The sequence below is a fragment of the Prunus dulcis genome, unplaced genomic scaffold (genome assembly GCF_902201215.1).
Source record: "Prunus dulcis unplaced genomic scaffold, ALMONDv2, whole genome shotgun sequence".
NCBI classification, from domain to species: domain Eukaryota; kingdom Viridiplantae; phylum Streptophyta; class Magnoliopsida; order Rosales; family Rosaceae; genus Prunus; species Prunus dulcis.
Genome location: NW_023010081.1, coordinates 13,977 through 27,060, shown reverse-complemented (window position 1 = coordinate 27,060; position 13,084 = coordinate 13,977). Strand labels below are relative to the sequence as shown.

The following is a 13,084-nucleotide window of genomic DNA, read 5'->3' as shown; positions in this document are numbered from 1 at the left end:
CAGTGGTAAGCGCAAGTCGCAGCCCCAAGGGGACGCTCTAGCAGATGAAAACTACACCAAGTTCTCCATCCCCATACATTAAATTTTAGCCAAAGTGAAAAACAATCCTTAGGTCAAGACATCACCACCCTTGAAAGAAGATCCAACCAAGAGAGATACTAGAAAATAGGGTGCCTTCCATGAGACACATAGACATTTCACAAATGATTGCTTTCCTTGGAAAAACACCTTAAAGAACTAGTGGAAGAAGGCCACTGTACAGGGTTCGTCGCGAAGAAGGCCATCTAGCATATTGGGGATCGCGAGGCAACCAAGAAGCCTTCCAAAAGTTCATAAGGATTAATATGATCTTGGTTGATTTCGAGGAGTCTAGGTTGACCAACATAGAAGAGGAAGATTAAACGCCACTACGATCTCCCAAGTCTTAATCAGCCTCCAATTAGTCAAAGACGATCCCATGACCAGCTTCCAGTACAAAGAATTGATTGGCCTTGATCTGCTGCATAACGATGCCTTCATCATAAACATTCAGATTGCCTAAGCTGTGATCGATTGAATCCATGCAGATGAAGGCAATGCAGCTAACATCTAACAACTGTCGATCGTCCAGTAGATGGGTATAGAGGCAACCCTAAACCCTAAAGACATCATTTTCCTCAGCTATAGTCTCACTAGCCATCTGCTCTTCGTCGACCTCTATGTCCACCGCATTGATTTGCTCACTTTGAGAAGAGAGCATGTCAGGGTAGAACGTCTCAACATCTTCATCTTCAATGAAATAACAAGGAACTACCCCACTCTTCCAGTCAAAGTAACCCAGCTATATGCTTCGATAACGACCTCAAACTTGGATTGCCATGTAGCTTTGTGATAGGGTTTAAGCTTGGCTAGAAGTTTGTCATAGCTTAAAGTCATGTCAGCATTTTTGCGCTCGTGATGGAAGAAAGCTTCCTTACGGCTATGCAGAGCAGCTACAGAAGAATTGAGTTCACTATCTTTTTTTATCAAGGAAACTTTTCAGCACATACATGCTATCATTCATTTCAGACACCCTTGTTTCATGGCGGATCTGCTCTGCCGAGAGCTTGCCAGTCAGATCAACATTCTTTTTCTCCAACTCACTAAGCTAAGCAGAAGGAGGAGGCAACATCAGACAAATTTCGAATGGCCTCAACAACCAAAACTACACATTTTTGAAGTAAATAGACAACCACTTCCTTTTGCTTTTTCAAGGAAAGATTTGAGAACATGCCAAGATCACTAACCTGATATATATGATCAACTAGCTTGATGCAAGTAGACGGGCTTGATAAAAAGTTCGTCACGATCAGATCATACACACATACATCCTTTGTGAAGTTGCACTTGTCAACCTTTGGACCAGCTGTTTGAGTTTTCGAAGAATCCTTCGCCCGAGTAGATGACTCTCTAGCCTTCTTAGCCACTGTTATCCTCGCCTGCAAAGGAGTCCATGACATTGAATCAACTTTATGTTTGATTGCTCTTGGCTTGATAGTTGGATCGCCATGGTTAGGTGGAGGAGCAGTCCTCCCAGTTCAATCCTCATCCCTTGATTGGTGTGGACAACTCAAGCTTAGTGGAAGAATGCCAACATCTCTTTGCTTCTCGACAGGTGAACCTCTTCAGGAATGGACATCTTTGTAGGGCAGATTGCAGGTTCTAGGATTGTCAATTGGAGACTTGAGCGGAATATCCCGAACATTTTGCATGCCACCAATCTTCTTACTATCCACACCAACGAGGTGCTTGACATTAGCAAATGAGACCTCTTTCGAAGAAGATTTGATCACAACATAATGAACTCTTGGCTTTTTTCTTAGTGGAGACACATCCCTTGCCTATGAGGTTCCAGCTTAATCTTTAGAGGGCCTGGCATGAACCTTCCTCTTTTTAGAGAGTGCGGTCGAGGACTCCTCCCATTCGGCAAGTAGATTGTCCGAGGTGGCAACCTAGTTGGGATGTACATATTTTATAGTGATGCACTCAATAACCTTAATGAAACAATGTAATATGTTTTATGAATTAATAAATTTATTGTTATATTTTAAATAGGTTTTCTAAAAAATTTGTAACAAAAATAAAATAAAATGCCCATCGGCGGGCCTGGGCCTAGTCCTTTGAAACCTCCGCTCGGTCCGGCCCGGCCCAATGACGAACCCTACTATAACCCCTCATTGAAATTGTCACACCCCGGACCGGCTCCGCCGTAGCGCGATATTGTCCGCTTTGGGCCTGGCTACATTCTCACCAGCCCGCACGGTTTTGTTTCTGGGAGCTCACGAAGCAACTTCCCAGGGTGGTCACCCATCCTGGGATTGCTCCAACCTCCAACTCGCTTAACTTCGGAGTTCCTACGAACCCAAAGCCAGTGAGCTCCCAAAAGGCCTCCCACTATTTGATGCGAGGTGTGCCATATAAGGCACATCACCCCCTCTCCGTTTGGTCGATGTGGGATCTCACAATCCACCCCCTTAAGGGATCCGACGTCCTCGTCGGCACACTCGCACCACACGGCAGAGTGGCTCTGATACCAAACTGTCACACCCCGGACCGGCTCCGCCGTAGAGCGATATTGTCCGCTTTGGGCCTGGCTACATTCTCACCAGCCCGCACGGTTTTGTTTCTGGGAGCTCACGAAGCAACTTCCCTAGGGTGGTCACCCATCCTGGGATTGCTCCAGCCTCCAACTCGCTTAACTTCGGAGTTCCTACGAACCCGAAGCCAGTGAGCTCCCAAAAGGCCTCACGCTATGAGGATGCGAGGTGTGCCATATAAGGCACATCACCCCCTCTCCGTTTGGTCGATGTGGGATCTCACAATCCACCCCCCTTAAGGGATCCGGCGTCCTCGTCGGCACACTCGCACCACACGGCAGAGTGGCTCTGATACCAAACTGTCACACCCCGGACCGGCTCCGCCGTAGCGCGATATTGTCCGCTTTGGGCCTGGCTACATTCTCACCAGCCCGCACGGTTTTGTTTCTGGGAGCTCACGAAGCAACTTCCCAGGGTGGTCACCCATCCTTGGATTGCTCCAGCCTCCAACTCGCTTAACTTTGGAGTTCCTACGAACCCAAAGCCAGTGAGCTCCCAAAAGGCCTCACGCTATGAGGATGCGAGGTGTGCCATATAAGGCACATCACCCCCTCTCCGTTTGGTCGATGTGGGATCTCACAGAAATGATCGGATGGGTCTCCTTATTTTAAAAGCCTCCAATATTTTGATCCAAAACTTATATCTCATATGATGAATTGTAATAACCATTTGAAGTTCATATCTGGTGTTTCCTTTTTGACACTTTTTAAAAAATAAAAAAATAAATTTTATCTTTTTTAGTTTATAAATATGATAATTTACTTTGTTGCTTCCTCTGACCTGATGCGTGTACTATGTGGAAAAAATGCAATCTATAATCACAAAGAATACTGAACAAATTTAGAGTGCAAGAACTAGCATCACAAAGCAAAAGCATTACAAGGATAATGAAGAAAACTCAAAAATACTTATTCCAAAGCAACTTCAGTTGCTCATTGCTCCGGAGAGACATACCCCATCTAAATAAATGGCACGGAATGCCAAAAATCTTGACAATTGGTTATTCAACACCAACGCATAATTACCAACAAGACTGACAATTGGTCCTGCAAATTCTCAAGGAGAGATTAATTTTATAAAAAATTTGAAAATAACAGAGTTGCTTTTGATAATTATACAAAGGCTTTATTGTGGTTGTGTTTTACAAGTCTTTATGATCTGTTTAATTTATTATGTTATTAGCATTAGTCATTAGTTATTGTTCCTTCTGTAACATTTGTAGTTTGTTTGTTATGTAAGACTAATGTTTTTTCGGAAATCTTTTTATCTTAATGTTTTTCCGTTACAGACTTCGGAGCCTGATGCTCCGGGTTATTCGGACCCCGAGACCTACGCATTGGTATAAATTATGCTTGTATTACTTTAATTTCATTTCTTTTGTTAATCGGATTGCAATTTTTTTTGCTACTGAATTGGGTTGCGATTTTGCTGCTGGCGTTTTAAGTTAAAAGTTTAGTTCTTGCTTCCAAGTCCAAAATGCTTTTACTGAATTGGGTTGTAATTTCGCTGTCAGTATTTAAGTTAAAGTTCAGTTCATTCATTTCAAATCAAGAAAAGCACTACCAAATGTCAATGTGCAGAAGAAGATGCACCACCAAATTGTAAATGGTGCAAGCTTCTATCTCACGGACACATGATAACTGCTGTTGGTGGGAATTGGGGTTATTCTGGCTGGAAACAGTTCATTTTGGCTGAACAGCTTCGAGAGAATCTGGCCTACCTGCGCCATGGGAGAGCATTGATAGTTAAATTGGTAAACTACTTTCTAACATTTGCCTTGCTATGAATTAAGAGAGTTGCCTTGAGGAATGTTAAAATTCTCTGTCTTAATCGGTTACTCGCGTATAGGTTGATATTGTGGACTTCAATGGTAGATTTTTGGCTGTTTCAAATCCTATAATATTAGTGATTACTAAGGTATTAAACTGCCTGCTGTTGCTTCTTCAATGTGATATTGATGTAAGCGACTTTTCTACTTGATTATACTTTCTAATATCAGGTTGATTTACGTCCCAAAGGGACTGATTTTAATTGTATTGGTGATTGGGTTGTAGAGGCCACTGTAAAGAAGAAAGCAAGATTCGTTTCCTTGACTATGCTTTTATTTATTTATAATATTATCAATCTAAAGATTTTCCTGGAATTCTTGATGAGAAAACTGGTCCCATGTAGTTGGGATTAGGGCTCTATTGAGTTTGAGATCCAAAAGGAGAATAAGGTTCTTTACTTCTCTTTTTGTGCTTGTGCGCATGTACATGTGTGAAGTTCATTAACTGGACTAATTGATAACAGAAATTAAAGCTAGCTGAGTAAATAGGATGACCTATTGTTTACTTGCTATTCTATGAAACAAAATATTACTGTGTATCATTTGAATTTATTTCAACCTGAATTCTTTGGCTGTTTCTTGGTGCAGGGGCGGGACTGTTCTGGTTAGTCTCTTAAGTGGAAGTTTATGTCAAGTGATTCTAAAACATTTTGAGACCTGAACAATTGTGTACATAATACTGTTAAAGTATAAGAGATTTAGCTGAGTTTATTGCTTAAATTGTGAGCCATTGGATCACAGTCCAAATGGACAGCTGAGATGTATTCTTAGGTGTAGTAGAATTGTGCCAAGTGTAGCTATCTCATAGGGTAGTTAATCATTGGTTAGATTGGATGATGTAAGAAGGAATATTCTGTTTTCCTAACTGTTATATTGGCATGCACAGATTGTGCATGACTAAGTGAGATAATAGACTGATCTTTCATCTTCTTCTTCTCCAAGTTTTCTCTTTACATTTTTACTTCCTACATGAGCTCCATCCATCAATAATCCAAAACTAAACATGGCAGATCATAGTCTGTAAATGCTAACAAATACATGTAACAAGAGGATCTTTTGTACTATGTTGAAATCTGCAATGGGGGAGAGAATGGAGGTTTAGCTTTCTAGAGAGAGCATTGAGTGGTACGGAATCTTTGCGACTCTTCTTACTGGGAACTGCCGTTGCGGTGGTTTTCGGCTGCCGATCTATTGTTTCCTAAGTGTACGTCTGCTTGAATTTCAATTGCCCATGGAGGAAGGATCCCCTGGTGTCTTTCCCAAGCTTTCTCGTGTGACGAAGAGGGTTCGGGCTGCTGCGGATTGCGATTCTGAGTACGATGTGGAGTCTGATTCCAATCCCAATTCGATGCAGGGGTTGATGCAAGCAACTAAAATGGATCTGATGCCAGAATCTGAGCATATTCCTAGGCCGATGGTTGATATGTTGAATGAATCTAATGGTAATAAGGTGCCTAATTTCTTATCTGATATTCATAGCTTTCGTGATAAACTGATGAATAAAGTTAATATGACCAAAAATGTGGGGATTGATATTAACTGCTTGGATACTGATTATGAGGGTTTGAATGATGAGGATGATGTGTTCATCTCTCGTGGTGAGCGTGGGCCGAGTATACAGTTCTCTGATCGTGCTATGGCTCGATTTTGTGAACCTTGAAAAAATGCTTTGATCATTAAGCTCCTTGGTCGCTCTCATACGTATAACTACCTTCATGATCGCTTAGCTCAAAAATGGAGTTTGGTGGGAGGGTGGAAGTTTATTGACTTGGTGAATGATTATTTTGTTGTGAGATTTGATCTGGAAGAGGACTTAAATTTTGTGTTAATGGAGGGCCTTGGATGATTGCGGGGCAATACTTAACCATACAACAATTTGGCGGCCTGGTTTCTGCCCTTCCACTGCGCACATCACAAGAATGGCTGCTTGGATTAGAGTATCTGCCATACAGCTTGAATGTTTTGATGTTTGGTCCCTTAGGAGGATTGGCAACCTTCTTGGTAAATTGCTGAAAATTGATTCGTTGACTACTTCGCAAAATAGGGGTAAGTTTGCTCGTTTATGTGTGGAGTTGGACCTAACTAAGCCTCTTGATGCCTTTGTGCAAATAAATCAACACTGGTACAATATTGAGTATGAGGGATTACCTGATATTTGTTATCTATGTGGGTGTTATGGTCATAAAAGGGAGAGTTGTACTTTGAAATCTGTGAATTTGTCAGATGAGGCAGGGAAAGCTCAAGGTGCAGGAGTGGGACCTATGAATCATGACTCTGTTGAGGTTACAGAAACTGTGAAGATAGCTGAGGATAGCTTGCGAGGCCCTTGGATGAATGTGCAATCTAGAAGGCGACCAAAAAATATTCGTAAGGATGTTCCTGGGCAGGGTTCTGGTGGTAGGAACAAAGGGTCTCGTTTTGATGCTCTTAATGAGATTGGTGAAGATTTTGACATAAGTGGGCTCAATAATGTTAACCAAGTTCCGACGAAGGTTGTCCCTATTTTTAAATCTGTGGTGGAAGTTGGTAAGAAAGTTTGGACTAAGTTTAAACATGCTAATTCGGGTTCTAGGCCTGTTCTGAATGATATCTCCAATAAGAATGTGCAGAAAGTCTCTAATAGTAAGGTGTTGGATAAGAGTTCGGGCTCTTCTGTTAAGTTTACAATGGGGGCCTCTCGATATTCTCGTAATATGGTTGTTGGTGGTAGGAAGCCTTCTACTCTTAGTGCTGTCACTGAGCATTTGGAGAGTTGGGGTGATGGTCAACATAGTCACCAAGAGAAAGGGGTTTATATTTTTGGGCATCAACCTCCAAACATAACAACATAGTCTGAATCTCATGATGAGGATACTATTTTTCATGAGGATGCTTCTGACTATGATGATGATAATGTTCTTGTGCCTAGAAGGACTGACCAGCTGGGGCAACTTGCGAAGATGGATTTGGTTGAGGGCCAAACTAGCACTTCTGGTGAAAATTTGACTGGTATTACCTTCAACATTGTTGAAGGTATGGCTTTTGATGCTTAAGTAAAGGGTTTACCCTTAGTGACTGTTTATCTTTTAGCAAATTTTTTTTTATGAATATTATTAGTTGGAATGCTCGAGGTGCTGCGTGCACTAAGTTTAAGACTACTGTGATGAATTTGAGTCGTTCTCATCATATGGATATACTTTTCATTTGTGAGCCTAGAATCAGTGGTAGGAAGGCTATTGCTGTGGTTAATTCTTTGGGGTTTTCCAATTATGAAATTGTGGATGCCAGTGGTTTCTCTGGTGGCTTGTGGTTATTATGGAATGCTAGTAAAGTCACAGTTGATATTGTTGGTACCTCAGCTCAATCTATTTCTGCTTGTGTCTGTTGGCCTGGTCAAAATCCCTGGATGTTTACTGCTGTGTATGCTCATCCTTGTATTGCTAAGCGAGAGAAATTATGGGACTATCTTTCCTTTGTTGGTGCTAATCATAATATGCCTTGGTTAATTGCTGGTGACTTTAATGAGATGTTGAGATTTGAAGATAAGTTAGGAGGAGCTTCTTTATGCAGATTAAAAGGGTTTAAAAACTGGTTTGACAACCATGATATGGTGGACTTGAGTTTTTATGGATCCAAATACACTTGGACTAATAAAAATTTTTTTGAAAGGTTGGACAGAGCTATTTGTAATTTGAGTTGGCGAAGGTTTTTTGGTAAAGCAACCGTGAGACATCTCCCGAGGACAAAATCAGATCATAGTCCCATCAAAATTTGCTTGGCTTCTTGTTTTATTTCTTCCCCCCCTTCCAGACCTTTCAGGTTTGAAGCTATGTGGCTCCAACATGAGAAATTTCAGGATGTTTTTGATGCTTCTTGGGGGCCTGTTATTGGATCTGCTCTAGATAAGTCTTATGCTTTAATTGCTCCTCTGAAGCAATGGAATATTCAAGTGTTTGGTCATCTGAGGCAGAGGAAGAATAGGTTGTTGGCTCGCATTGATGGTATCCAAAAATCTTTGTGTATGGGTCCAAATCGTTTCCTTAGTAATTTGGAACCTGAGTTAGTTAAGGAGTTTAATGATGTTCTGGAACAAGAAGCTTTATTTTGGAGGCAAAAATCCAGGATTAATTGGTCGCAGAAGGGTGATAGAAATACAAAGTTTTTCCATCTTTCAACTATTATTAGGAGGAGGAGAAATAAAATTGAAAGACTTAAGAATATTGCTGGTGATTGGGTTGAGGAGGCAGTGGGAATTAAAGCTTTAGCTGTGGCTTATTTTTCAGACTTGTTTTCTAATGATCATGTGGTGGACTCTGAGATTGGTTTTCCTAATTTGTTTCCTGGCATAGATGTGGCTGATTTGAGGCTTTTAAATAGACCAGTTGCTTTGGAGGAAGTTAAAGCTAGTCTGTTTAATATTGGAGGACTAAAAGCCCCTGGGATAGATGGTTTTCCTGCTTGTTTTTATCAAAGCCAGTGGAATCGTTGTGGTGAAGATATCTTTCAGATGGTGATTGAGGCTTTTCATGAGTGTGCAATTCCTAAGAAGCTTAATATGACTCTTATTACTCTTGTGCCTAAGGTGGAAAGTCCTTTGTCAATGGTGCAGTTTCGCCCTATCAGCTTGTGTTCTACTTTGTATAAAGTGATATCCAAGGTTATTGTTGCCAGGCTCAGAACTATCTTACCCAATCTCATAAGCCCTAATCAGGTTAGTTTTGTTCCTGGTAGACATATTACTGATAATATTCTTATTGCTCAAGAATTGATGCATAAGTTTAAATTGTCAAAGGGTAAAAAAGGGTTCATGGCTTGGAAAATTGATCTCTCTAAGGCTTATGACCGCCTAAATTGAAATTTTATTGAGCATGTGCTTGTGGAGTTGGGTCTGCCTCTCAATCTAATTAAGTTGATCATGAGTTGTGTTTCTACTGTGAAGTATCAAATATGTATCAATGGAGAGCTCACTGATTCTTTCCAACCTAAGAGTGGTATTAGACAAGGGGACCCTTTGTCTCCATATTTGTTTGTGTTGTGTATTGAAAAGTTGTCCCATATTATTTTTGAGGATGTTCGGATGGGTAAATGGAGACCTGTTAAGTCCTCTCAAGCTGGGCCTGCTGTCTCTCACCTCTTTTTTGCTGATGACTTAGTTTTGTTTGCTGAAGCTACCTCTAATCAAGCTAGAGTTTTGAAGAATTGCTTGGAGGTTTTTTGTCAAGCCTCTGGTCAAACAGTAAATTTTGATAAATCTGCTATCTTCTGTTCTCCTAACACCTGTAAGGAGATAGCTAAGGAAATCAGTTGTATTTGTGGCTCTCCTCTAACTGAAGATCTTGGAAGGTACCTGGGCATGCCTCTATTGCATTCTCGAATTGATAAAAGGACTTATAGTAGCTTAATTGACAAAGTGCATAAAAGACTTGCTGCTTGGAAGGGTAAATTTCTTTCTTTAGCTGGTAGAGCTACCCTTATTCAATCTGTTACTTCGGCTGTACCTGTTTATGCAATGCAAACTGCTAAACTGCCTACTAGTGTGTGTGATGCACTTGATAAATTAAATCGAAATTTTTTTTGGGGTGGGAGTGAGAAAATGAGCAGGGTCCATCTTTGTCAGTGGGATCTTGTTTGTAGGCCTAAGAGTAAAGGGGGGTTGGGCTTTAAAAAAACTGGTGCTATGAATCAAGCTTTGTTAGCCAAGATTGGTTGGAGGTTGCATATTAAGGATGAAGGATTGTGGGCAAAGATTTATGAGGCTAAATACCTTAAAGGCCATTCTATTCTTGATGATTCTGTGATTTTTAGGCAGGATTGTTCTTCTACATGGAGAGGTGTGCTACATGGGGCTGCTCTTCTAAGGAAGGGTATGTTATGGAGAATTGGGGATGGTGGTACTGTTAGTTTTTGGAAGGATAATTGGGTTTTTGATGCTCCTTTAAACCAAAATGATAGTTGTGTGCATATTTGTGACCCAGATTCTGTTATTTCCAGTTTTTACAAAAATGGTTGGTGGGATATGGAGAAACTAAGGGCTGCTTTACCTAATGATCTGGTCCAACGAGTTATTAGCTATCCTGTGGGGTTTAATAGTGGGATTCAGGATGCTCAAATTTGGAAGTTTTCTCCCAATGGGATTTTCTCTGTAAAATCTGCTTATAATATGCTTTTTGAGGGTTGCTCTGATGTTGATTGGAAGTTTTTGTGGAAGCTTAAGATTCCTCCCAAGTTGCATATTTTCTTTTGGCTTGTTTTTCAAGGAAAAATTCTTTCTAATGAGCAAAGAGCTAGAAGACAGCTGTCTTTGGATGCTTCTTGTGGTTCTTGTCACTGGCCTGTGGAGTCTGTTCTTCATATTCTTCGTGATTGTGTTAAGGCTAGGAAGGTGTGGAATGCTCTTCTTAATTCTAGTCAAAGTGCTGGATTTTTTACTATGGACTTTCAGCCTTGGCTTAAAGTAAACTTGATGTCGAAGATTGTTTGGGCTGATGGTTTTCCCTGGAATTTGGTTTTTGTTTTCACATGTTGGTACATATGGAAATGGAGGAATTTCTATGTGTTTCATGGTGATGAAGAATTGGCTTTTGACTCTATACAGATTATTACTGCTGCTGTGAAGGAATGGTTTAAAGCTTCTATTGTTTCTTCTATCAAGTGTGCTAAGGTTGAGGCTTGGTTTGCTTGGGAACCTCCTCCTGCTGGGGTCTTTAAACTGAATGTTGATGGCTCTAGGAAAGTTGCTTCTGGCCATATTGGTGCTGGAGGTGTGCTGCGTGATGTTTCTGGTGATTGGTGTAGTGGTTTTGCAATTAATTTGGGAAAAGGGCAGATTCTAGAGGCTGAATTATGGGGCTTGTTTTTTGGTCTGAGGATGGCTGTTGAGAAAGGGTTTAATAACCTTATCGTTGAGATGGATTCGGCTGTTGCTATCCAGCTTGTTCAGCAGCATGATTTTCTTACTTTGCACCTTCTTGCTTCTTTGGTCTCTAGTTGTTGGCAATTAATGCATAAGCTTGAGAATTGCAGCCTTCATCATATTTTTAGGGAGAAAAACAGTGTTGCATTTCAACTGGCTGCTTGGAGTTATAACTTAGATCTTGGTATCTGCATTTTTGATGAGGCCCCAAGTTGGGTTGGGGCTTCTTTGGTGGATGATTTGTTAGGGGTGTCTAGACCCCGCTTGATTTGTGTTGGCTAGTTTGTTTTGTGTGTTTGGGGTTTTCCCCCCCAGTTCACCAAAAAAAAAAAAAAAAATACATGTAACAAGAGGGAAAACAGTTGTCGTCGTTTTTCCTTATCAATTGATTATCCTTTGGTTTTAAAATGAGTACTAATCTTTTACTCCGCTCTAATTTATCAACAATAATATTTTCATTATTTGAGAAATATATTGTATCTGATAGTTTACATTACACGGTCTCTATAGGGCTCAGCAAATGTTGGGAAATAAGCATTCATCAGTGCTTTGCTGAGTAAGTTAACGACATTCATTCTGTGTTTTGTTGCCTTTGGTAGGCATGTAGCTTATTCAAGATTAAAGTTAGTGTTTGTACCATATTTGGAAAATGGGCAAAAAATGGTCTAATTCTGAAAAAAGGTTTATTAAGCCCAAGTCCAATATATTTCCTCTAGAAAAGACAAAAAGATCGTTTTGATTTTGGGCCAACGGTGGGTAAAAACTTTGTAGGAGCCCATAGTGCTAAGGGGCCCTAACTTTGGTCCACACTAAAAGTTAAGAAAATTGGTAACCGTTGCACATCGACCCACGTGAGGGTCTGAAGAAGGATTGTCACCATTAATGGCGACTTGACCGCTTTCTCTCCCAACAAGAAAAGCGAGCTGGATAATATCCACTAAGATCGGAAGAAGACGATTACCAACTGGATTTCCAGTTACGAAGGACTCAAATCATAAAAACATCTCTTATGACCAATGTTGGTCCTATTCTTATAACTAAAATGAGTTTTTAAAAACAATAACTTTAATTCTCGCAAGTGCACGAATCATTTATAGTATAGCTTATGTAAATATGAGGTCGATCTCACGGAGAATGGTAACTTGGTTCCAAGTTAAATTACTTAGGATGCTAGAAAAACATAAAACAAAGAAATTGACTAACTAACTAAAGGAAAAGTCGAATTGAACAATGCCTCTTGCTAATTACTCAAGGTCTAGGACAAAATCCTAGCACCACACACGCACTCGAAATTAAGGGTTTTGTTGTTGAAATAGTGACATGAAAGTGAAAAGAAAGTGATGGAAAGTAAACACTGGCAACAATCAACAAGTTGTGAAACAATGATTGAGAGGTGTTAGAGCCTTGGAATCGACTATTAGTGTTCCTATCCAAGTTATGAATGCACAGACATTGACTCAAGCTTCATCAACAATAGATTATTGCATACAAGCTTATGGTATCTAGGTGCAGGATGCATGATTCTTCTAAAGCATGTGATTGTGCATGGTATCTACACAACACGTGATCTCTAATATGCAACCTAAGCATGGTCTCTACTTAGAATAAAGCATACAAGAGTCATTAAGCTCCTTGAGATATAATAATTACACAAGTCCTAGAACATGGTATCTATCCTAGTCAACCTATGGTTATTAACCCCTTGAATGATTCTTAGGCCATTCATGTGTTGCTTGTGAAAGGAGAATA

The 13,084-nt window shown here is 40.4% G+C and overlaps 1 protein-coding gene and 1 pseudogene across 1 annotated transcript; both read left to right on the top strand.

Annotated features, from left to right (window-relative positions):
* The first annotated feature begins 3,858 nt into the window (after positions 1-3,858).
* LOC117612819 lies at positions 3,859-5,052 on the top strand (annotated as a pseudogene).
* A 1,310-nt stretch (positions 5,053-6,362) lies between these two features.
* LOC117612818 lies at positions 6,363-11,617 on the top strand. Its single transcript, XM_034341460.1, has 4 exons — positions 6,363-7,232; positions 7,311-7,455; positions 7,554-9,133; positions 9,362-11,617. The coding sequence occupies exons 1-4, from the start codon at positions 6,363-6,365 to the stop codon at positions 11,615-11,617; spliced, it is 4,851 nt and encodes a 1,616-aa protein (XP_034197351.1).
* Positions 11,618-13,084: the final 1,467 nt, after the last annotated feature.